Below are 25,809 nucleotides of genomic sequence, written 5' to 3'. Positions count from 1 at the left end.
GTTTGTCACTGCATCTGTAGTGGAGGAAAGGTTTCACAACGGATAAGTCGAATATCAGTCGTATTCTGCAAAGATGTCAGCTTTATGCAGAGAGCACTGCACCATTTGTGTTATAATTTATGACACGAGGGATGGAAATGTATGCTGGTGTCTGTTGTGCCTGTTCATCAAGCATTTATACATCACACTGAAATGATGCATCATTGTGTGTCATGTTAAGTAAAGCTTTAAATGATGAAAGTGTCTTTTATTTTGTGTTGTATGAGCGGTTTTGTCGTGCTCTTACTGAAGTGCTTCAACCTTGATGACTCATGAAAATGTGCACTGACACCCCTCCTTTAGCGCAATCCCTTTTGATCTCAGTCTCAACAGGGAGAATTTAACCAAGAAGGGTTTTTCATTGTGTTCTTTTCTTTATGGGGGATTACCTCAATTAAAATTACAGGTCTACGGGATCAGCTCCTGCTGGGAGTTTTATCCTTTCTGCAGGCAGCCTCCTTTTTATAGCCTGCATGTTCCAACAAGGGCCTGAATCTTTGTAAAGGGGTAACTGGGCATATCAGTCACCACCAGTAGGCATATGAGGCACTGAAGGGTAGAATGTGCGCAAGGCATCTGAGCAAGGCTTTTCCACTCCACTTATGTCTTCTGTGTTTTCTAATTAAAAGTCAAATTCTTAGTTTAGTCATTGATCTCTGGCTTTAGAAAAATTGTCTGTTGGGCAGTTGCGATTAAAACTCTGTCTACAAATTCCTTCGTAGTGCAACCAGATGGCACAAAAAACGAGGGACCCACCTGTATGGACAAGAATCATGGGTGTGCACACATCTGCAGGGAAACGCAGAAGGGTGGCATCTCCTGCGAGTGTCGACCGGGATTCCAGCTCACACGTAACATGAAGGACTGCAAGCGTAAGTCGTCTCAACCTGAAGCATTTTTAGTTACTCCCTCTATTAAAGACACACACACACACCTACACACACCTACACACACACACACACACACACACACACACACACACACACACACACAGGGAAACACGTCAGAAGGATGGTTTATAGGTTCCTCATGAAAAGGTGATTGGGGTTGGAAACTAGCCGATTATGGATAATTGCACTCATTCCACAAATGCCTTCCATCACATTTGAAGTTGGCAACTGACATTTATGTTGCATTACCAAGCCGTGACTAATCTTCGGAATAGTCCTTGTAAAGAAAAACATGTTTATCAGATGAGTAGCAATCATTTACACAACCGGGGCAAGCATGTGGAGGTTACTCGAAGGGGACTGCTCTGACGGACAGTGCACACTTCCTGTTGCTGTGCAACCGAGATCATCCTGTCAGAGCTGGGGCCAGGGCTGATGGGGGATTTGTCTGTGTTTGGATAAGGATTGGAGAAGTGTTATTCTATAGTTTTTCTGTGACAGCCCAGGAAAAGGGCAAAAGGCGCAGGGATGGTAGGGTGCAGACAGGATGGCGGTAGAAGCCTAGGCTCACTCGTGCTCTTTTTCACTCTGTCATCACAGGTGTGTTAAAAGTGCCAAACTTAACGCTCCTCTCGCCTGAACACAGAAACTTGGACCAGAAATTTTACTTAGTACTTATGAAATGTCATTACGTGTATAGTGTTTTAATGACTTTAAAGCTTTTCCATATTTTGTAGAATGAATGAAAAGGATTAAAGCTCAGCTGCTTGCTCGTTGAGTGTTGGTGAGTTTAAAAATGTGACCTCTCCAACTCCAACCTTCAGTGTAGTCAGGAGGATAAAAAGATTAAGTGGGAGATATAAATTAATTAACCAAGAGGAGGAGTTTATTTAATTAACATGGATTCAGAACCTGAGGTGGGGAATATGGAAATCAATACACGCTCTACCTAGTATTATGCTGCACAGATTTTGACCTTAATCTAAGTCCAGGTGTAAATAGCACTGAATAAAAAAAGACGATGCTGTTGGATGTCTAGAGGTTGCATTAGTTTTCAGAGCTCTTATTGCGCTGTTAGCGTCTTATTGTACAATTTCTGAGGTTAAACAATAATCATGGTAGCTCCAAGCGCCATTCTCGTCTCTGTAATAATTTCAGTTTTCAGCTCACCTCGAGAAACTCCATCGGAAACATTACTCTGTGCACATTTTAAAGAGGGCTAAACTGAGCCTGCAGTGTTTACGTCACAGAGCATATGGCCCAGAGAAAGAGTGCGTGTTAGATTGTCCCATCTAAATGTGCATATTTTGTTTTCGTGTCATACCATCTCTCCCCCTCTGTTTCCTGTCTCCTCTCCACACTGACTTTCAAATGAATAACTTAGACTGTGCGTAATCCTCAAAGTACCATTTGTGTTAACTACGTGTCCTTTCCCAGTGACGTGCAACTACGGTAATGGGGGTTGCCAGCACATCTGTGAGGAGACTGACCAGGGCCCCAAGTGTTCTTGCCACATGAAGTTTGTCCTGCACAGCGATGGAAAGACTTGTGTAGGTGAGTCATCTCACCCCAATGCAGCTACCAAGGGGAATAAATAATAGCTTTTGAATGAGAAAATGTAAAATTACAAATGATTAGCTTGGCACCCAATTTCCCACAGCAAATTTAATTAACGTTTGAAATGAGTTTTATGTGATAAAAATGCAAGTTGAGAAACAGGCCTCGTTAAAATAACTGTATCCCTGAGCCTTTTCTCTTGATCTGTGACATGCAAGGACAAAAGGCTACCACCCACTGTGCTTTTCCCTCTCCTACTGCTGCTCCAGTAACCTCTCAGCCCCTGCATCTGCCTTGGCTTCTCCTCTTCCTTTTTACTGGACACTGTGCCTTTTCCTCTGTTTTTCTCAGCCATGTCAGACACACACCTTCTATTAGCCGTTGGGTCATTTCCTCCACTGCTTCCCATTGGGGATTAACTCAAACGCCTGACCTAACCTTCCACTGGCATTTATCAGTGTTTGCCTCAGTTGACTTATGTTGAGTAAAAATCATTCAGCTACTCAGGCATATTGAGCTGTTGTGAAGGGCAGTTTTAAATCAGATGGGAGCTGTGAGTTGCAGAAGAGTCGAAGCGCAGGTCTATGTAAACATGTATCTAGCCTAGCCATGCAGAAATGCACAGATTTTTCATCAGCAACCATGGAACATTAAAAACTTGTTCGGGTGTAAATCTGAGACTGACTGCTGCTGCAGAGAGACCTTTTATTTTATCCGCCTGTTTAACCAGAGTGTCATTAATAGTTTCTGTTTACACTACAAACCCATTTAGGACAAATTGGAGCCTAAGTAATTTGAATGAGACTTATTCCTATGAAGAAAAACATGTTTAGGTTCGCCTGCAGAGCAGACTGGCGAGGCGATTGCTCGGTTTCGGTGGCTGCTAAGTTTGAGAGCCTGGTTTGGGTAGTGGCTGATCATTTCAGTGTTTCTGGATCTCCTTTAATACCGCAGCCCTGATGAGAGCCAGACCTGTGTCAAGGTCTGGTCAGCCAACCTGTCATTATTGCTGTACTGTCCTAGGCCAAGAGGATGCCACAAAGTCGTCCGCAACAAAATTATACGTCTTTACCAGTCTTATTCAAGGCAGAAAGAAATTTACATTTGGTTTGCCAGATTAGGAAGCAGTCAGCCAGTTAAAATCTCTGATTTCCCCCCACAGAGTCTGGAGTTACAGTGGTGGAGAGAGGGCACAGGGGCGCTTCTTTTGACAAACTCCGTAATAGAGAATAAAACCTCAATAAAACAAACACTCTGCATCGTGAACCACAGGCGAGAGAGTGAGTGACAAGAAGGTTGGAAGGCATTCAATGAGGCACTGCTGCTATGCACTATAAGTAACTCTGTGGGGTTTCTAAGACAATGAAAGATTCATAAATAAATTGAATAATACAATAACTTTATCCCTCCAGTGAAAACAAAACGCAATAAAAACAGCTCTGCTTTTGAACAGAATTTTCAAAGATTTTTTTTTTCAGTGTATAAAAGCAAAAAATCTGTCTTTGAGCCAGTGGATCAATTTAAATTCTAAATTAATATTACAATATTGTATTGTTTTTAACATCACTGTTCTTAAAGTCAGAAAAAAAGGGCCTACTGGGTTTATTGTGTTTTTACATGTCTGCATGACATGCAGCGATAATACCCTTTCAGCCAACGCATTCAACAATAGTAAATGATTTATAGACAGTAGAGGGTATCCATAGAAACAGCACAACGTGAAAATACACGCCTGTTTAGCCTCACTATTGATTGATTTAGTCTCCTCATACTTCATCCAAAAGCAACAGCAAAGAAAATTATTGCAAAGCAGCTTTTGCCTTGTCAGTGGCTTTGTTGTTAGGCAGGTGGGCTCTTTCAGTATGCTTTACCTTCACTCTTTAGTCTATTTTCCCGGGTGTTTCATACGAGTTCTGCACATTTTCATTCATTTTTGTGATGAATCTCCCTCCCTGTGCTTAGTGATGCATTTTGTAATAATGCACCATATGCCTTTCTATTTGGAAGTGTTTGTTCTTTATCCCTCTGTTTTCACCTCTGATGATGCTCTAGCTGAAAATGTTTGTATCAGGAAGGCTGACGGGTGGCACACATCCCCTCTCACTCACACATACACTAACACACGCTTTTTAAAGTCAGATTTTTCACAACAGTTCTAGAAAACCCATTTTCTTCACGGTCTTTGTATCAAGTGAAGTCCAGGTATCGGAAAGGAGCAGCCATCATGTGGAAGCATTCATGATTGTTAGCACAGCAAATCATAAACATCCACAAATGGCAGTCAGATGCAGACATGCTCAGGAGTTCAATCATCTGAAGAGTTGTCCACACTACGTAAGACACACGCACGCACACAAAGAGAGTTGAGAGATGCATTTTATAATACAAAGTGAAAGCTATACAAACAACCACACAAACATACAGTACATATCCTGCATGCATGCATCACATGCATGTAAACACATGCAGTATTCAGGCACATGCCCATAACATAAACACATTGCTCTCATTTCGGGTGGTCTGCGGTGTATTCAGACGTGTCTCGCTGTGCCCTGTCCTCTGTGCGCTGAGAATTACCGTTTCTGGATGCTGCATGTTGGGATTGGTACACATTGGTGGAACCATGGCTCTAGGTGTGAACTCTGCATGCTTTACAGTGTTACAGTTTGACTTGTGCATCTAACATCTACTTCTTCATCTGGCACCTTAAAAGGGCTGGCTGTGGACTCCAGAGTGACCAATTCAGAGAATACCTGCTTTAATTACAGGGGTGTGCGTGAGTGATTTAAAATAATTCCTGCAGGGATAAGAGTCAAAAATCTTCCTGCAATTTTAGTCTCAAACAGCCATTTTCTGTTCGGCAATGTGCACCCAGTCCTCCACCCTAGCTATATCATGGGTGAGTGTGCATGGACTGCATACTAAAATGTGTGCCTGTAGTTGAGTGTGAAGTTGAAGCTAAATATACACTCAGACGACTGTAGAAATGGCATTCGCTGAGCAAGTTTTGCTGGAGCAGTTTGTTGAAGTAAAAGCCCGTCAATTAAAAGTCATAATTTGACATAAATTACAGAGGAGATGAAAACAAAAGGACAGTAATGCTTTCTGAAATTATTTTTATTGGCACCACATAAATTATATGGCTAGGCCACTGACAGTGTTTAGAGACTTGACTTAACAGCCTAACAACATTAATTCTGAAATGATCTGACCGTAAAAGACCCTATAAAGTGCAGAAATGAATCTGGCTGTCCCTGACTTTCAGCTTGCGGCACTAACCACCACTCGCTGTCTGTCTGTCAAGGCTCACAGTGCTCATACTAACTAGCAAAAGCCTCATCTCACACACAAACGATCCTGCTGCCTTTTCTTTGCGCTGTGTGGAATATGTATTTGCATGAGTGCATGTTGCAAGGTAACACTTTTGCCTTGAAATGTCACCCTTTAATTTAGAGCAAGAACTTTCATTATCAGTTTGTTGACAGGATTTGGAAATGATTAATCTGTTTGTTCATTTGTTACCAGCGAGCGCCTGTTTTCTTTTGCAACAGCATAATGTCATTCTCTAATGTCATTATCACCTTCCAGCATAAATGAACATTAATGATTTGTTTAATGCAAGAGAGGTAGTCCCTTATCATCCATGCAATCCACCTTATTCCCTACTCCATGATGCTTTTCATTAATTCTCGTTATTCATTTCACTGAACTGGTTTCTGTATGAGTTGGTGAGTGTTCTGAAGCCTTCTGGAAATACATAACGTGTGAGCACAACCTGTCACTCGGTAAATGGGATAATGTGAACATACCTCAGCCTCCTATTACCCAGCGATAGCTGGATGACCTGAAAAAGTGGCCTTGTAGCATTTTTCCGACATGCTGCGGAGATCAGAAACAAGTTGTGCCGTTTGTGGCTGTGCCAACTATCAGGCTAAGCTCAATGTGTGCTGAGGCAACAGTGTGTCAAACCTGAAAAATGAAACGGTTTTCATGACCTATGTTTAAAAAAATTAAAAAATAAATAAAATAAAATCCAAAACAGCCAGCTCTCAGTTGACTTTTCCACTGTGTCTGCTTTCAAATACACAAGATTGTGTTCCACACCATTAATAAAATATGCCCATCTTTATCAAGGTAAAAACAATCCCCTCCATTAACTGTGCAGCAGGAGAATGGTGGTAAAGGCCATGCCTTCAGGGTGTTCCCCTCCCCCATCCCTCTGTAAAAGAGGAAATAAAGAAAGAAACAAACACATTTCCCATTAAAGGTGTTAGGCTGTCTTCACACAGTATTTATTTTCCAGTAAGAATGGATTGGGAAACAGAGTTACCATGATGCTGGGAATAAGGTGCAGAGCATCAAATTAGTTCTCATTTTGCATAGCCAGCTCACTGCTGCTGGCAACTCGTCAAATAATGATGATTTTTCAGGACCCATTTTGGTCACATTTTAAAGGGCATAAATTGAAGCCAGTGACAAAGTGCCATAAGTCTACTGTTTGTAATCACCAGCAGGGGGCGACTCATTTGATTGCAGAAATGTCCAAATAAATAAACATCATCCTTGTCAAAATTCATTTGTGACCTGAGTAGAGTTTTTCCTGATGAGTTTATGGTGATGGAGACTGAAATGCCCAAGCGGAGTCTTCCGAAGCAAAACGGATACTTCAGTCTGGATACATCCATCATTTCTGTACAGTCTATGGGCCATTTTTTAAAATAAATTTGATTTGATTTTTTTTTCCCCCTGTAGCTTCTTGGCAATGATAGGGCAATAAACTTGGTTTATAGGTTAGGGTTAACTAACCAAGGTTAGGAAAAGATGATGGTTGGTGGTTAAAGGTTAAAATACAGTGTTTTGCAAAATTGCCAAAAATTCAAAGGCAAACTTTTCCTGTCTGCAAAAAGCATCTCTGCTTCTTGGTTACATCAGTTTTTCATTCTGCAAAAGTAACAATGCCAACAGAGCACATTTGCCTGCAGTTTAATGGCGTCTACTTCAGACCAGTTTCAGACAAGACATTGTTTTTGTCTGGCCACTCATCGGATTTTGCAATTATAGTCATAAAATATAGTTTTGTTTTTTTTTTGTGTGACTGAGAGACACGACAGACTAGGCACTGTTCCATGATCAGTCATGCTTGCAGTTTTTCCACAACATTTGTGATGTCATTAGGGAGCAGGGCACAAGCTTGCTATTTTGGGGGAAGGAATGTAAAAAATAAAAAGTGACGTTAATGACACTGGCTTGTCTATGGTGTTACACCATTTGGCAGTTCCACTTTGCTACACCACCAACCTGATTCCTCTTTTGCTTCATTATATTTAGTTTTTCAATGACTGGTGTAGATTTCTGTGCTCATATTACAGAAATAACTCAACAGTCATAGAGATTTAAGACACATTTTTTGGGATAAAATGATCTTCTGTACAGTTTGGGCCATAATACAGTTGATACGATGTAGCCTAAACCAGACATAAGAAGGTGAGGAACCTATCGAAATCTTTCAAATTACCTTCTGTATTAAAAAAATGACAGAATGACACTCGGTGCATTAAAATGTGACATTAATGGGTCTTAATAAAGTGTCAGTATGTGACGAGTCAGGAGTGAGAACTGCTTGGTGTAAGACACAAATCCTTTGTGGTTTAAATGTACATAGAACTAAAGTGGTGTTTTAACAATGTGTGTGTGTGTGCATGCGTGTGTGTACGTGCATGCAGGGGAGAGGAGTGTCCAGTCCCAGGCAGCCCCACAGCTGTTCCCTAATGGTAAATATGTGCTCCTCTGACTCCTCTCTCTCTGAGGGTATGTAGGTGTGGTGAATAGTGGAGGCTAACCTAGAAGACACTGATCAGGCCCTTCCCCTTACCACATCGTCCCTTTGACCCTTGACCTAATCACCTTCCTCTCCTTTCTGTGAATGCCCTCTCAATAACACCCACTGCCTGTGTCAAACCACTCCTTTTCAAAACACAGCTGCAAACAGGGAGCCACTGACCAGCAGTACGAGCAAGATACAAAATTATAGAGATACAGAAAGGTGGTTAATATTTGCCACCTTCCAGTATTATAGCTTTTGCTCTGCTATATTTATCTGATGCTACCAACAACTGATATGCTTATAAGTTATGAGGCGCTGCAATTGGGAAATTTCCCCTTGGTAATTCTCAAATGGTTTCATTAAGAAGTTAATAACCGGCAGATTTTCTATTTCCTTTTTATGCCAAAATGAAAACTCATATAATGCTGCTTTTGGGTGAAGCAAAATATTCTCCATGAAGCAGCATTCCCGATGAAATGTTAACCATCTAATTATATCTAACCTAATTATATAGTATATGATGATAAATCACACATGGGGACATTTTTTTTTTCATATAATCAGTAACTTAAAGTCTAGAGTACAGAGTTTGGGGTAGTCTTTAAGGATAATTTTCCAGGCTTCGTTATAGATGTTCAAAGCTTTTCTATGGATGTTGGCTGCCTTTTGCTCAGTTTTCTGTGAAGATGATCCCATAATGTTGAGGTCTGGCCTCTAGAGAGGCTAATCCATAATTGATTGTATTCACCTGTGGGTTTTTCCCCCTTCTCCCAGTATGCTTTTACTGCACTGGCAGTGTGTTTGGGATCAATGACAGGCTGAAAAATTAAGACAGATGACAATGTTGCAAAGTAACACAGCTGCAACCATGACAGAGCCGCCACCATGTTTTAAAGATGGCTGTAACTCGCTGTTGTATCTCTTTCTGGGGGTGGGGGGCAAAAAATACTATTTGTGTACCTAGTTGGACATACATTCAGCCTTTCTCCCTTTTTACCTTCCTTACGAATGGCTTCTTGACAGTTAGCCTTCCACTGAAATCATTTTTGATGAGGCTTCAGTGAACAGTAGAAGGATCAGCTGAAGTGCCAACTGCATCTTGGGTATAGGTGTTTTATTTTACACCTGTCAAACTAAGTTATCTGTGGCATTTTTTTTAAAAAAAAAATAGCAAATTGTATGTTTTTGTGACAGGCTGCTAGTAATGATAAACAATAGCAGCCTAATAATAAATGAAAATACAATGTAAAATTGTGTCTTTGCTAATTTTTCTGTGATGTGTAGACACAACACTGGTTTATTCCTTTGATCGCTTGCCTTTTTATGCTTGAATAATTCATAGGTCGGTGTTTAAGTGGCCTAACAAACAGCCAAAAATAAAAAATTCCTCTGAAAATGGTTAGGTACAAGAACCGGAGTGAGTATGAGTTCAAAAGCAGTGAATCTCCAAAGGCAAACTTTGAAAGACCTTCAGAAAGACTGAACTATTTCTCCGTTCACAGTACTGTACCAGCACAAATGCAAGTAGTCTTTTTTAAAACTCCAAAACATCAAGAGCACAGACCAAAGACTTTGTCTTTGTTTGTATTTTGATGTGACTGAAATGAGTGAAATTAAGCTTGCACTTTTTCCAAACACTCAGCCTTGGTGTTCCTGAACTCCATCACCACGGCCTATTAGCTCTGGTAAGGGAGCCGATAACGTGTCCGTGATTCAGCACTGCTTCATACAAAAGATAAAACACAGAACACTCCCCAACTTGATTTTTCATACACATGTAAACTTGTGTCTAAAATTGCTGAAAATGATCAATTGCAGTGTTTCTTTTTCTACGTTGTGGCCAAAAGTAATTTGTTCCACTACATTTGCTGTAAAATGAACAATGGTACACGTGTCGAGGGGAAAGCAGACAATCGGTATTGTACCTTGATAGTATCACTAATGCAATTCATCCCAATTTTCGGGACGAGCTGTGTTTTAATACAAATGCAGGCAAGGATGCCAGGAAAAATAAACTCATAAATCTGTGAAGACATATCAAACCTTGATACATCAAAGAGATTTACGATTTAATTACACCATGTAAGAAACTGAGGGAGGAGGCTTGTTCTCAGAGGAGTAGGAGCCCGTTCAAGGTAAGAAGCAAACTGGTAGTGTTTTAAGTTACTAGTTGTTGCTGTTGTATGTACACGAACACAGAGTTCCTCACACTCTCCAGTATAACAGTCTGACCTATATTAAGATATTTGTGTCCCAGTTTCAGGGTTCTTTCTTTTCTTGAAATGGAGACATACGCAGCCAGAAACATATTTTTGCATGCTGCTTAAAAGGTTTGTCTCCTAATTTTCTCTGTTACTTTACCACTTACTTTGTGGTTGCAAATCCAGAACTTTCTCGAGACGCCAGAACTTTTACAGCCTTAGTTTTATTTTCTTATTGTGGGCTTTATTTTACTGAGAGAGCGCTCCCCTAATGTGAGAAACCCTGTACCATGTGAGTAACTTTCCTCTGGCTTCATGGTTTTTTGCTTCTTTGTCCACCTGACAATCAGCGATCAACACCAAAGCGGGCTTCGCCTTGTGCGTTTTGCTAAATTCTATCCCCTCATCCTTTGATGTCTTTTGTTTGCAGTCGTCATAAATGTCTGATGACAAGCTGATGTAACTGAAGACGTGCTACAGCTAAAATCATGTGGCTTCTGTTAAAAGCTTGTGTACACTGGCTGAAGCTCTCTGTATGAGATATAATACAGAGGCCCAGCATCAGAGCAAACACCCTGCAGATTATAATGAAGGATATTTAGAAAAGTCAGCCCACTGTTACTGTAATTGCCTCTCCCAGCCCAGCGCACTGTAGATGTGGCTGGTGTGCATCCAAATCACACAAACCGACAAACATACCAGAGTGCGCGTCTCTCCCCTCTCTTCACAAAAACCATAATGTCAAAAATATTTCTTTGCTCTCTTAACACATGATCATTACAGTTTGGTGAAATGGCTGCCTGACTAAGCGTTTTGGAGGCATGTCCTGACAGCGTCTTGTCGTCTCGTCTGCCAACCGTCTCTGCTCGCACTTTGCAATTATGCGAATCCACAGTGTTACACGCGCAAGTCTGGGTTGTGACTGGGGTATCGTATTGTGAGCCATCATTCTCCTGCAGAGGATCAGAGGCAGCATCGCTCTGATTTACTGACTACAAAGAGTAGACATAATAATGGAAACGCATTCAAAAAAAATTCCACCTCAGTCTTATTTAAGAAAAATAAATTGTTATAAAGATTTATAAGAATTCTTTCATTTCGTTCTTAGGTTCAGGTTCTGGTTACTTCATTTGTAGTCCTAAGTAGATCTGGCCTGCAGTAAGTGAGTCATCCATCCTTGAATGCACACACACACACACATACATACATACATACATACATACATACATATATATATATATATATATATATATATATATATATATATATATATATATATATATATATATATATATATATATATATATATATATATATATATATATATAAAACAAACAAACAAACAAAGATGATGGGCAACAGATAAGCGTAACTCAACATAAAGAGAGAGAGATGAAGAAATAATAATGGAGAATTTACATAGCATCAGATAGATGGCAAAACCATGATTGTTTTTTTTCTTCTTCTTCTCTGAATGATGGCCAATTAGAAGCTTTTTTCCAGAACGAAGAAACTGAAACTCTATATGAAGGGTGCACATCATCAAGTAAAATCAAACCAGCCAGCTGCTGTAATCTATCCATACCAGGGTTGCTGGGTTCAGCTGTGACTCACCAATAAGCCTGTTAGACCATTTAACAGTTTGACTGAGTGAGTTTCTGTTCTTTAAAGATAAATATCCAAACCATGAGACCAAGGAAAGATGGTTTGGTCTCAGTGAAAGCATGATAACATGAAATGGTTGTTTTGTCAAAAGTTTATCGAAGTTTCTTCAAACATGACAGATGCTGGTGCCCGTTTTAACACATAACTCCACAGTTTGCTTCAAAGTTCAGTTTTTATAAGACTGAATGCATTCTCCAGTCTGTTTCTAAATGGACCTGATCTTTTTTGTACGTACATTTTCTTAAATCAGTGATCATTTCTTTTGATTTAAATACGTCTTATTGAAGGTAGGATTTGTCTGACCCTTTAACAAACTCATCATGGCTGCTCTCATTATCCCGGGGCGGACTAAAGATAACAGAGCCATCTGCATACTTTAAAATGGTTCTGTTTTCAGACAAGATAAATGATAAAGGTGAAAGCGCACATCCCAGCGGGGAGCCAGTCGAGGAGCAGACCTGATTGGCTGCGCTCGGCTCTGCTCTGCCAACTATTGAGACAAGTGGAATAGTCAAGAAGTCAAAAATCCAGCCCATGAGACTGAAAACTGTTTTATAAGCCTTTTGATTAAAATATGAGGCTGAATCTTGTCGACAGAAGAACCTTTCCCTCTAAATGTTTTAGCAGTTAAGTTCAACAGGTTTACCGTGGCATCTTCTATTCCTCTATATGGCTTCTAAGCGAACAGGGGATCCAGGCACATGCTTGGTCTTCTTTACAATCTCTGACTTGCCAGAGAGTGATTGGCAAAGCAATCTTCAAGTCCTTCTAAATGATGGAGAGAATTTGGATGAAAAAGCCTAATCGTTTTTTTTTATTACCGCTCACATGAAAGTAAACAATTACACCACAATGTTGGAGACGATGCAGGCAAATGGAATTTTTTTTGGTCATGCATAAAACTACAGCTGTTCTGGGATAACATTCTTCTCATTTTTGAGCATGTATTTGGTTATTCTTAATAATCCCAGAGTAATGTTTTTGTTTCTGACTGATACTTGCTATGATCGAAGGAAGGGTATACCTCTCCTCAAAGTTTTGACTGTTGCATGTAAAAGGGCCGTAACAGGAAACTGGCAAAAATGTGATGCTCCGAGGACAGATCAGTGGCTGGAAACAGTAGAAGAAATGCATTTCACTGGAAAAACTGACTAAAGAAGGAAACCCATAGGACGATGTAATCATGGACAAAACAAAATCTGCCAAAGGCCTAATTTTTTATAAAAGTCCAACCCTATTAGACCTCAGTACTACTGTATAAACCTTTATTTACTAAAAGGTTTTAGCCCCCTACTTTTTGTATGTTCCCTTCTCAAAAGAAAAACAATTAAATAAAAAGCAAAAAAGATAATTATGTTAATTATGTTGTGCCTCTTCCATATGGGAAAGTTGTGTTTAGAACCCATGGTAGACATAAGTGACTGATGGCAGATGGCTTCTTTTTCCTGGTCTCACCAAGTGCTTGCTGAATGGTTGTCTGTAAAATATTGAAAGATTTCTTGTAAAGTGATCTGAGATGACTAATGTTAGGATTTGGTGCTCTATAAATGGAATTAAATTAAATCTTAAATGTGATTCAGTAATGTCATTTACATAGGAAAAGCAAATACTAATCAAAGTTTGGTATTTTTAGCAGACGTTATTATGTTGCAGAATGTACTGAAGTGAGCAGTGGTGAGTTTTATTTGTTACATTTTCATCTTTTACACGACTCCGCTCCAAAAGCTATGACAAAAACACATGTAGAGTTTTGTATTGGGTAGAGGGCTTACTTGACAAGGATTATAGCAAAATTATTTGTCATCCAAGAAACCCTGTAGCAGACTTCATGTCAGCATACAGTACAGCAACAGGCAGATGTTGAAGCCAGCAAGCAGGCTGAAGAATAGACTATATATAGTCAGGTTTATATAATGAGTCACAAGTATAGCTAAATCAACCATCCTTTATAATGGTGTTTAGCATTTAGACCTAGTCATTTCAATGTCAAAATTATTATTTTTTTAAACCTTGTTTTTATGGCTTCATCTGAACTGACATTTATTCCAAGCTTGTCCTAGTATATTGATACACCGTGTTTAGCCTTGAGTGATGGCATTCACTTGTGTGTTGTGTGTTTTTTCCAAGAAACGGCTGTAAAACACTAAATTACATCACTTTTAGCACCTGTTTTGCTTTGATGCATCGTTCTAGTCTCTAACTGAGATTTTAATTTGAGAGAAGTTTGATTATGGCTGTTGCAGTTTATATTGAGGGAGTTTTTTAATTTTAGAACTGACGAGGGTAAGTGTTTCCCAAAGGGTTGCTTGTTCTTTATTTAACAAAATAAGAAATAACAGCTACATTCCCTTTTTAGTGCCGTGTGTTAGCTGCCATCGTCTTACCAGCGTGAAGTCGTGGACTATTCCAGCTGTGCTGGGCTGCCAGCCAACATCCCACTGCCCATTAAAAAGAAGTGATGAGATGTGTACATGACTGGTTTCTTTACAGAAAGTTAAAGTGATAGCTGTTGTTTTATTATTTTTTGTTGTTATTCTGAAGTGTGTGAGCCCATCTATAAGGATGCCAAAAGTAGTAGGCATCCACTGATCTTGGATGTTAGAGCGACTCTGTCTTGTACGGTTACTTAAAATTAAAGTCTGTGTGAAATTTGTCACTGTCTAGAGAAAAGACCTCAGCTATCCTGTCCTTACTGACTACCTGCCTTTTTCAAATCAGCCTAGCCAACATAGGGACCGGGGAGCTGAAATTGCTTTTTTTATCCCCAAAATGCCTGGAAGGTTTTGTCAAAACCAGGAAGGAACTGGTGGTTTCGTCCACATGTGTCTGCAAATGAAAATTCTCCCTTTATAATGGAGGGGAGACATTTCCTACAGTATAAAAGGATTTTTGGAGGTCATAATTTGCTTTTACCAAAGAGAAACAAACCTGCTCACATACCTCACACACGCACAGACAGACACAACAAGTGAAGTTCCCATGTTTGGCTGTGTTAGCTATATTTCCTAATGACTTGTCTCCTTTCATTATTGACAAACTCTTTGTTTCTCTGACTGGTAATCTCTTTCATTGGCTGCATTCATTACTGTTTCTATCTTTACTCTCTTTTTTTCCTCTCTACCATTCAACACTTGATCAGCATGCTGCTCTTGGCCTGTTCACAAAAGTAATGGTGTTTCTTGTAGTTTTTGCAGTTGCACCAGTATGCATGTATGCTGTTTCAATTGGAAGAAATAAGTAGGTCACAACTGAATCTACTTTGTATTTTCTGTGGGGTTTATCTAACTGAATGCGTGTTTCCCTGCAGAGACCTGTGCAGTGAACAATGGCGGTTGTGATAGCACATGTCATGATTCAGTGACAGGAGTCCGCTGCAGCTGTCCTGTTGGCTTCACTCTGCAGCCAGACCGCAAGACTTGCAAAGGTATTCCCACCCATCGCCCATGGATGCAGGCAGCATTCAAGCTGCACCTGTCCAGCTCTCACTAAATTATTCTCCTGCTTGTCATTTTTCCAGCTTCTCCCTCCACATGCAGCCAACAGGAATGATTAAATAATTATTCACTCCTACCCAAGTTAGAACCCCTTGTAACTTGCCAGTTAGATTTTCTGCAGAAACCACATTTTCTTTTGCAACTACAAGTTATTTTGCCTGTATCCATACAGGTGTCACAGATCTATCACTACCTTCTGCTTTTCAACAACATATTTTAAGAAATATTTTGTCATGGCACCAGCTTTCCCGACAGTTTTCTTCTGCACTGCCATCTTTGTGAGTGTTGGCAGAGCATCCTCAACTCAAGCAACCTGCATAATTTTGCTGTTTTTTTTGTGTGTGTGTGTGGTTTTTTTCTTCGTGCAATCTCTAATCCTCTCCGAATGTTATGTGGAATTATCGAGACTTGGGGAAAACAAACATGGGATGCAGGTGAACAAAAACATGTTTCCAGAAAAGCAGGATAGCAGTGTGTCAGTGTGCTTACAGTGTTAGACTAACAACTCTAATAAAAATACATTGGCTTGTATTAGTTTAGTTTGAGAGGAAACAAGAGGAAAATGAACACAGGCAGCACTGGCACAAGAAGACAGACGCTCGCTTCAGGCCAGGCACTTCTGAGGAGTTGAGACAAAGATGAAGCAAGGATGGGATTATTTAATTCCATCTCTCATGCATTTATTTTAACCAGATGATGAAGACTCCCTCAAGAGACAGATGCCTCATTTGTGATGATGATTCAGAATTAATCAGAGCTGCTGCCAAACTTGCCAAGGCAGAGCACCATGAAAAGCAGGGATCAGCACATGACATATCGATTCAGTATTGGCTACAGAAATAAAGAGCAGAATAATCGGAAGGAGATGGACAATGATGATTTAGAGGCCTTACTGCTTCGGGGCTTTACTGTGTGAGAGCTGCACTCCATTAAAGTCACACGCAAGCTAATTTTTAGCCTATCCGAGGACCAGCAAGGAAATCCCTGAAGCTTATTTCCACAGAAATGACTGTCCTGTTTTGCACTGTTAGTCCAAGTTGCCTCATTTACATACATCTCCAACATACTATTCAGATTTAAGAACTTTTTTTTTAAAGCCGTTACTATATATGTGTGTGTGTATTTTCTTATAAGAGCAGAAAACTGATAAATGATGATGTTTCTATTTGTCTGCTGAGTGTGTAAATAGGCCACTCTGTGCTAACACATCTTCAGGTTTTTCCTACTTTCAAGTGACAGAAAAATTGCATGCTGTAGGTTTAAGTTCAGCGCTCTCTCATTTGCAGCTGCGATGAGTGATTTGATGTATCCGCTCCTCGTTATGATTTTCTGTTCACAGACATTGACGAGTGCCGTCTGAACAATGGAGGGTGTGATCATGTGTGTCGAAACACAGTGGGTAGCTTTGAGTGCAGCTGCAAGAAAGGCTACAAGCTGCTAACCAATGAGAGAACTTGCCAAGGTACGTAGCCCGTTTCGTTGCCATTTGCCACTTAAATAAACAAACTGTCTCTACTTGCTCCTACTCCAAAGCTTCTGCTAAACACTCTTTGTCTCATAGACTGAGATTTTTGCATTAAATGACAACTACGACAAAAGAGCAGTTGCCTCCCGATGCCACAAAAATATGCGCTCAGAGATTTCTGTCCTGCAGAGAAGCCAAACCAGGCCTCTCTGGCATGTTTGTCCCTTATATTTAGTGGTAGCTGCTGCTCAGCAGGACCTGGGAGAACTAGTACAGAACAAATAAGAATTTGCAATGGCTGAACACAGGTGTAGGAAATTAGGGGCTCCAACTCTTAAACCTCTGGTTCTTGGATGAATAAAGCCACCACAGAAAAATACGCTGAAAAAAGACAGACGGCTTACAACAATGGAGCCAAATCCAGCCTCTCTCCAAGTGAAAAACAGATGACATGCTATTTTTCCTTTCTTTGTATTTATTGATGTGGTCAATCAATATTCAGCCTGGTACACATCAACGTCATGCAATTGGTTTAGAATTGCTGCACTGAATCACACCACTCTGTAACACGGTACACAAGCATCATGTGCGTTTGATGAAAACGTACTCTCTGTCGCCGTTCTTTGCAGCCACTCTCTTCTCTCTTTAAATCTATTTTCGGTGGATGCCTTTCTTTCATTATTTGTCGCCAAACAATGCAAAGTTTATTTTGCCAGAATAACACAGATAACTGCGAAAATGCGGTCTGTGCATGTCGGAATGTAAATCACAGCTTGTTTTATGTGGCACCATGCCTTAACCTACTCAGCCGTGTGCTGTTTTGGGCCAGGGAGTCAACTTTGGAACAGGGTTGTTCTTGTTTAGCGCTGTGTGTTTTGTCTGGTGAGAAGGGCTGTGATAAAGCTCGCCTGCTGTTGAGTGAGGTATTGCCAGGCTTGCATACTCCACACTATTGAGTCACCTGTCTGCTACTCGTCTTGTCATTCCTATCGTGTTTTACTCATTTTTGGAAGGGGATCGGGGCAAAATAAAAGCTGAGTGCCTCTTAGTAAAGGTTAAAGTTGATCTTCTTTATTTGCCCTTTTGTTCATGTAGCTCCTTTGTGCTTGTCTTAGTTTTTTTTTTTTTTTTTTTACCCTTCATGTTGGAATGTAGATGTGTGGTTAAAGGGGCATACTGCTTATTTAGTATTACTTCCAGACTCTTGTTTGTCTTGCAAGAGACCTATTTGGAAAAAAAAGAGTGATTAAAATCAAAACAGCTGAGGTGCACAGATCTGTAATTTTAGTCTTTCATGTGGGGTGTGCTCCAAAAGCAAAAAAAATTCCTACATTTCCCATAATGCAATAATGCATTTACAAGGGTCATAAGGTTCATATTGTCAGTTGTAAAGGTTAATACGACTTCTCTAGCTCTGTAGAAGACGTTGTGCTGTTTTCATCACCTTTGTGTGCAAGATGTGGAGTAGGCCTCTAAATTTTTGGGACATAGCTTGGGGTCTAACAGGTATTACTTTGACTAAACAGCCAGGAGTAATCCTATCATCAAGCTCACTAAAGTGCATATAGAGTATAAATCCTGAAGTGAAAGACTAAGAAGATTAGGTGCACCTGCAGTAAATTTACAGCCATCCTTCTCCTGGTTTTGCTAATAGTTGCTGGTGCCTCGTTGCGTATCACTGTGTTCTCTGGTATCAGTTACTCTTAGACATTTGCAGTCACCGTGAGGTGTTGAGATGTGTAAACTGAACTCTTGGTTTATCTTGATTTAAACAGTCGTGGTGTTTCCCTGCTTTCAGTGGACCATGGCCCCTAAGTCAGGATGGGGCATGTCTGCTGAGCCCCTGTCAGCATTCCACCACCCACAACACCCTCCAGAATCATCTCCTCCTCCTCCTCCTCCTCCTCCTCCTCCTCCTCCTCCTCCTCCTCCTCCTCCTCCTCCTCCTCCTCCTCCTCTTCTTCTTCTTCTCACTCGTAATCCACATGAGGGCACTCAGATGTTCATCAGACCTTGTATTTTCTCCAGAGGGAACGTCAGTGATGGAGGCCTTATCTGTCCTGGATAAACAATAGTTGCCAGTGTTTTCATTGCAGTCGATCTCATTTGCCGTTTTATTTTGAGTAAGGTTCAAGGTTAAAGTGATGTGAGACGGCATAAAGGAAGTTACTGACAGAAGCTCTGAGTTGCGATTCTCATCTGCATTCAGTGTGACTGCTATCCCCCTGCACGTACATCACCTCATGATGTCGTCTTTGCCCTCCCACTGCATACTTCACCTTAACTGTCTTGTAAATAAGGGTTGTGGGAGTCCCAGATGTCTTAACACTTATGCTCTGTAGCATGATATCACACAAAACAGTGTAATGATAAGTTGCAGATTGACTTCTGGCGTCACTGGTTGCAGCATATTTTAAGGATAAACTCAGTCACCACGCCTAACTCCTAGAGGGTTTTAGACTTTTTATTTAAAAGTGCGCTTGAGTCGAGTTTATCCTTAACACGCCAAAAACAATGACTTTTGCAATGCCTCTTCCAGCTTGTGCCAACCCACGCTTCACTCATCTATCACTGCTTTTATGAATCTCCAGAGGCCTCCGCAGGAGACAAATGGCAAGAACTGTATGAGCTTGTTGTAAAAATTTTTTTTTTAATACTTGGTTTGTGGTAAAAAAAATTTAATGTTCTAGAAGATTTATTTTGTAAAAGTTGATTGATATAACCAGATAAGCTGCAGCTGATGTCAGCACCAATTATACATTTTGGTGTTTTTCCAGCTTTAAAACATCAGTTTGTACATTTCCTTCAAAGCTTGTGTACAGCTTTGTAAACTGATATCTTAATAAGCTATTAATCTCAGAACATTTTTATCTTTTGGTTGGTCTTACAACATGCCTGCCAAATATTAACCTCAGTGATCTTCATATGGTTTATCTGTCTAGTTTGGATTATGCCCAGTGCGCAAATGTCAATGTTTTATTTTTATTTTTTCAAAAACCATGCAAGATTTGAGCAGATATTTATCAGTCTGTCTTCCTGCGTTCTTTAAGCCAGCATATCATTTAACCAAACATACTTAATTGCTGTGAAATACCTGTGACCTCCGTTTAATGGCAGCGTGTGCTTCCTCATAACCCAGAGGAGGTTCAGATGTAGCTGATGAAAGCATGATATTCCTGGGAAAGTCATGAGAAACCTTTGTTTTATTTGCCAAGTTGATCCAGCAAAGTTGTAGCACATCCCCATTTTCCACCAGCATTTGCTGTCTGGGCTTGACAGAGATCATTACTGACATTAAAGGGAGCCTTGATCACAATAAAACCAAATGTCATCAGTCTCCTGTAGCTTCATGTGTCTGTCCTTATGGTCTTTGAGCCCATGACATTTAAGCAACTCATCAGGATCCATGTGTAAGAGAGACAGAGACAGGCAGGAAGGAGCTGATTTGATGTAGATTTGCAAGTGAAGCTGACAAGGTGAGGAAACCAGAGAAACTAAAAATCCATGTCTTCTTATCTGCACTCGTACTGTGACATGTATATCTACGTGCTATAGCAAAAAATGTGGATGTTTAAATGCACATTTACATGATGTCCAAGTAACAGACTGACAAGTCAAATTCTAGGACTTGTAACGACTCTGGCTCATTTAGCATGCTTAAGATGAAAGTGAAGGAAAGTGTTCCCAAGATCCTATGTTAGCGTGGAAAAACCAACCCAAAAGCTCCTATTATCAGGTAAAGAGTGGGCTTTCTTTTGTCTCCTGCTGTGGCCACTTGTTATTTCAAAACAACTTGGACAATTTCATTTCAGTGCATCGAAATGGAAAACTGTATGACTGCAGGAGGTCAAGCGCTATACCATGCACCAAACAGAAGACGCCTTTCTTGGAAAATACTTTTTTTTTTTTTTATTTGTGACATATTTTCTGACCCATTGCAATTCTTGACAACCAAGAAATACAATACAGAAGATGAAACGAGGACAGATCCCATTATTATTGGAGGCTTTTTGTGTGTAATTTGTTGAACTGTTTGAAAAGTTTATAACAGCATGTCTTTCTATCTACACAGATATTGACGAATGCTCTTTTGACCGTGCCTGTGACCACTTTTGTGTCAACTCTGCCGGAAGTTTCCAATGTCATTGTCATAAGGGCTACGTCCTTTACGGACTGGCACACTGTGGAGGTGAGCCAGCATGTCTGTTTCTTCTTTGCCTTGTCTCCGGGTGTAAATCTCCTGTCTGTCACTCTTCCTCTTGAGCCAGCACTTCTGTGCTAACCTTTCATTTACTGCTCTTATGTTTGGCAGGAAAAAAAACACTAGAAATACTAAAAATGTTATTCATTTTAACATGCCTACTGACAGCTTTAATAAAGCACTGCTGAGAGATTTTATAGATTTTACATGACTAATTTACAAAGTGTTTTATTTCTGCAGTAACTGTTATAAGACTTGCAGGAAGTTTAGCCATAGGCATTACAGTGTCGGTGACTGAAATGTCTGCGCAACTTTTAGAAGAGCTGGCAAGACATTTTTACAGACACCCATTGTCCCCTGATGATGCATCCTAACAACCTTTGTGATCCTCTGACTTTCCAAGTAATGTCACAGTTTGTGGGTCTGAATGAAATGTTTCAAAATCGTTTTGTGCATTATATTTATATCCCCCTGAGGATGAATTATAATGACTTTAGCTTTCATTTTGCTTTTCCTCTCATGCTACCATCATCTATGTTTGTCCATTACTTGAACAAATGCCTTTAAACCATATTGTATTCTGACTATTTTCTAGGCTGGACTCTTATAATTTATTATTATCAGGTTGTCAGATCATCAGGACTGGAAAGAGATCATCTCCTTGGTAAAAACAGAATTGAATTTAAAATTCATCTCGCATACAAGGTCTTGAATGATCATGCCCTCTCATATCTTGAAGACCTCAGATGTCTTTGTTCAAAGACTGCAGGCTTATTTGTGGTTTCTAGAGTGTTGTGAAAGCAGAATGGGTAGTAGAGCCTTCAGATATTAGGCCTCTCTACTGTAGAAACAGCTCCAGTTTGGATTCGACAGACAGTCCCTCCAGTTTTAAGTTTAGACTCATAACTTTCCTTTTAGATAAAGTTTGTAGTTTGGGCTACATCAGGTGACCCTGAACCATCCCTTAGCTATGCTGCTATAGGCTTAGACTGCTGTGGGACGTCATGGGACGTCTTTCTTTTTTCTTTTCTTTTCTTTTCTTTTCTTTTCTTTTCTTTTCTTTTCTTTTCTTTCCTTTTAAGGCACAAACTAAACTTTTTTTTTTGAAGTGTCAATGTATAGTTACTGTTGGTGTTTACACAAGCTAAGCTCATTAATCTGGAGACAATATCCTTAAAAAATAACAAAACAAAAAAACGTCCCTACATGCAGCTGCATTCTTGGGTAAAACTGAAGTGTATTTAAATGCTCACTCTGATGGATTACCTTTCACAAGCCAGGTTTAGACCTCTACAAGTCAATTTTCAAATGGACTGAAATGAGCTGAAACAGGTGGCTGCCTGGAAGGCAAGAACTCAATCTAAGAACTTACGCTACACTTGGCAGTCATATAAAGTGCAGACAATTTGTGCTGTACTTAATGTACTAAAACATGAAATAATATCATGGAGGTTATGGTCCTTCAAGGTGGAGTATGTCCATCAAAAATGGGCAGGTAGTTACTGTACTCTGGTGTAGAACAGATAGGAAAAATGGCCTTTGGTGTCAGAAGGAGGTGTGTGAGGGCACGTCAGATCTGCCAAGAGGCCCGCCAGAGCACATCAGGGTGTTGCCGCGATCCTTTGATGGAGCGTGTATCACCAGTTAGAATCTGCTGCTGTCTCCTGCACCTCGGGGCCTCACGGTAGTTTTGGGAGAGACATAGAGAGACGGCATATGCACTTGAAATACATAGCTTTGAAGTGACTCGTTATGTGTTTTTGTCTGTAGTTTGACAGGTCGACTGATCGGGAATGTTGCAACAGAATTGACTATACTGAGACTAGAGAGTGGTAACTTGTAGATGTTCGTGATCAGGAGGTTTACAAGGTGCAGTTAGTCAAAAACTGCATAGGAGTAACAGTTTTAAATTTTTTGTGAACCACCTACTCTTTCTTTGTTTTTTTAATGCTTAGTTTCAATGGAGTCAGAGATGTGGTGGCAGTGCTGCTGGGTTGCAATACATTGTAAGGGGTTACTTTTATTTTTATCCACCCACTGTATGTAATTCTGGAATTACATAGTCTGCTGTATTTCATAAGAGTTTAATAGGTTCACGGGATCCATTCCACACATGGGTAGCTGTATTAGCTGTCAGCTCAGGGAATAAATGTGCCAGGATTGGATTTGTAAGGCTTTTACTCACATGATGGACTGTGATCAGGCTGCACTGAGCTGCTAAAAGGAAAGAAGATGGTCAGGCGTAAATGACTCTCTATACCATTGTTGAGAGAGCAAGTGATGAATGATTTCCCCTCTTTCTTTCCCCCCCCCCCCCTCTTTTTACCACCACCGCTGTCGGAACTGTTAGATAACCCCAGAGATTTATGGTGATCGCTGCTGTACTCTCTTCGTCCCCAGCCACAACAGTACGAGGTTATGTTATCCCCTCTGTGGTTTATCAGCGGACATTATAGCTGCCAAACAATTCAGAAATCTGGTGTTAAACAATAGACTCACCCTAAACAAACCCAATTAGGTCAGTGACCTGCTGTTAAGCATTGTGCCGAGGCATGTCAACATTCCTCCCAAGTGAGAGTATATCCAGCCATTCTCCCTCTCGGCTAGCAAAACAATCTGCTCATTTTGCTTATCTGCTTTAAAAAATAGACTCAAACTGCTTGTGACTAAATACTTTTAAAGTATTTTTGAATTTACCTAATTTGATCCAGTCAGCATTTACCGTGGCAGAAAGGCATTCTTATCCTACGAAAAACATGTTTGTACATAGATCTATGAAAAAGATCTCTAAACATCAAAAAGGGTTCCAGTTGATACCTAAATACTTAAAGGGGGCCTATTAGGCTTATTTCTAGCTCCTTAATTGTATTCCTGGTCTGTAATAGAGCAGCTTTCAATAATTAGAAGTTTAAAACAATCTTGTACTGGAACTTGGTTTAGCCCCTTAGTTCATCCACCCCTCTAAACCAAGCCAGTTTACCCTCTTTTACTAGTCAGCTTCTCTCTAAACCAGTTTTTCTTTTGCTAAACCTCCAAAAAGCAGGTTGTTTACCATATGCAGATCAATATTAGGCAAAAGAGTCATAAACTAAGCAGTTATGGTGCTCTGTATGTATGTTAACCTTATGAATTGTATTTGAAATATATGAAAGATATTACTAAATATTACTTGGACACTAAATACCATGGAAATATTTGTTTTCTTGCTTTGTTATAAACTTTGGGTGGTTTAATCTGACCTGAAAAAACATTTGAGGGAGTAAATGTAAAATTCCAAATGCTTTCAACCTTGGAAAGAAAATGTGGGACACATAATACAAAGGGTTGACATCAATTCATGTAATGAATGCAATCCTAGTATATAAATAATGCGAACAGAAAAAAACAATCATTCAATTCACAAATTCCTTGCAAAACGTAATCTTGTTGGTTACAATAACCTGCTTGTTAAAGGCTGGATTCCACTTAAATTCATTCGATTATGGCCGAATGTTGCTGTGTGAGAAAAATTTATTAAAACTCAAAAGGTAGTCACACTCTCGAAGTGGTGAAAGTTGCTCTTTAAAAAATAAATCATTACTCATCCTGAATGTGCTACATGAATACAAATTCCTTTATCGTAGCTTTGAGGGTTGATTGTTGCATAATGCAGAATAAAATGCCCCTCATAGTTTCTGTTGCTTACAATAAGATACTCATCTAAGCTACAGAATGTGTGTGTTTTTTTTTGTTTTTTTTTTAAAGCTATAAAGAAAGGAACAAATTTTATCACACAATACAAACAGCGTTGCTGATGTAATGTAGGATCATGCACCATAAGTGCCTTTTTATTCCAAGGACAACTCTGGAATCACCAAATAGTCATTAAAAATCATGTCTGTGAAGGTTCTCAGTCATCCAGGTCATCGTAGTCAAAGGAGCTTGCAAAGAAAAGCGTCTGGACTTCTTTAAGTTACTTGAAGACGTTTCACCTCTCATCCGAGAAGCTTCTTCAGTTCTAAGGTCAAATGGTGGAGAGTCCCAGATATAAACCTAGTGGGAGTATCCCCCCACAGAGGGACAAAAGGACCCCCTGATGATCCTCTAATCGCCTGAGCCAAGGTGTGAAACTGGGTGTGGGTCCCAATCAGCCAGAGTTTCGGGTGTGTTCATTGTGAAACCTGGCCCCACCTTATCATGCGAATTCCTGAGGTCAGATGGCCCAGGATGTGAGTGGGCGTTAAGGCGTCTGGGAAGGGATCTCAAAACTGGATTATAGATGGCAGAGAGTTGGTGTCGTAAACCCCCGCCTCTGTTCAAAGATGGTCGCTCACAGTGGACATAGATGGCTTCTTTCACTCCTCTTTCAAACCATCTGTCCTCTCTGTCCAAAATGTGAACATTGGCATCCTCGAAAGAGTGTCCTTTATCCTTAAGATGCAGATGGACTGCTGAGTCTTGTCCTGTGGAGGTGGCTCTTCTGTGTTGTGCCAT

The 25,809-nt window shown here is 40.1% G+C and overlaps 1 protein-coding gene across 2 annotated transcripts in view; it reads left to right on the top strand.

Annotated features, from left to right (window-relative positions):
* scube3 (signal peptide, CUB domain, EGF-like 3) overlaps window positions 1–25,809 on the top strand; it is a 79,237-nt gene that overhangs the window by 43,343 nt on the left and 10,085 nt on the right. The window contains exons 5-10 of one of the 2 annotated variants that reach the window (XM_084916089.1): window positions 762–911; window positions 2,367–2,483; window positions 8,210–8,257; window positions 15,484–15,600; window positions 17,010–17,132; window positions 21,208–21,324. In XM_084916089.1, coding sequence (XP_084772215.1) covers window positions 762–911; window positions 2,367–2,483; window positions 8,210–8,257; window positions 15,484–15,600; window positions 17,010–17,132; window positions 21,208–21,324 — 672 coding nt within the window. The remainder of the gene's footprint in view (window positions 1–761; window positions 912–2,366; window positions 2,484–8,209; window positions 8,258–15,483; window positions 15,601–17,009; window positions 17,133–21,207; window positions 21,325–25,809) is intronic. The other variant, XM_084916090.1, reaches the window with a different exon arrangement.

This window comes from Perissodus microlepis, chromosome 20 (assembly GCF_051167445.1).
Source record: "Perissodus microlepis isolate ML-2025 ecotype Zambia chromosome 20, ASM5116744v1, whole genome shotgun sequence".
NCBI lineage: Eukaryota > Metazoa > Chordata > Actinopteri > Cichliformes > Cichlidae > Perissodus > Perissodus microlepis.
Note: the sequence above shows the minus strand (reverse complement) of the source record. Positions and strands in the feature narration are given on the sequence as shown.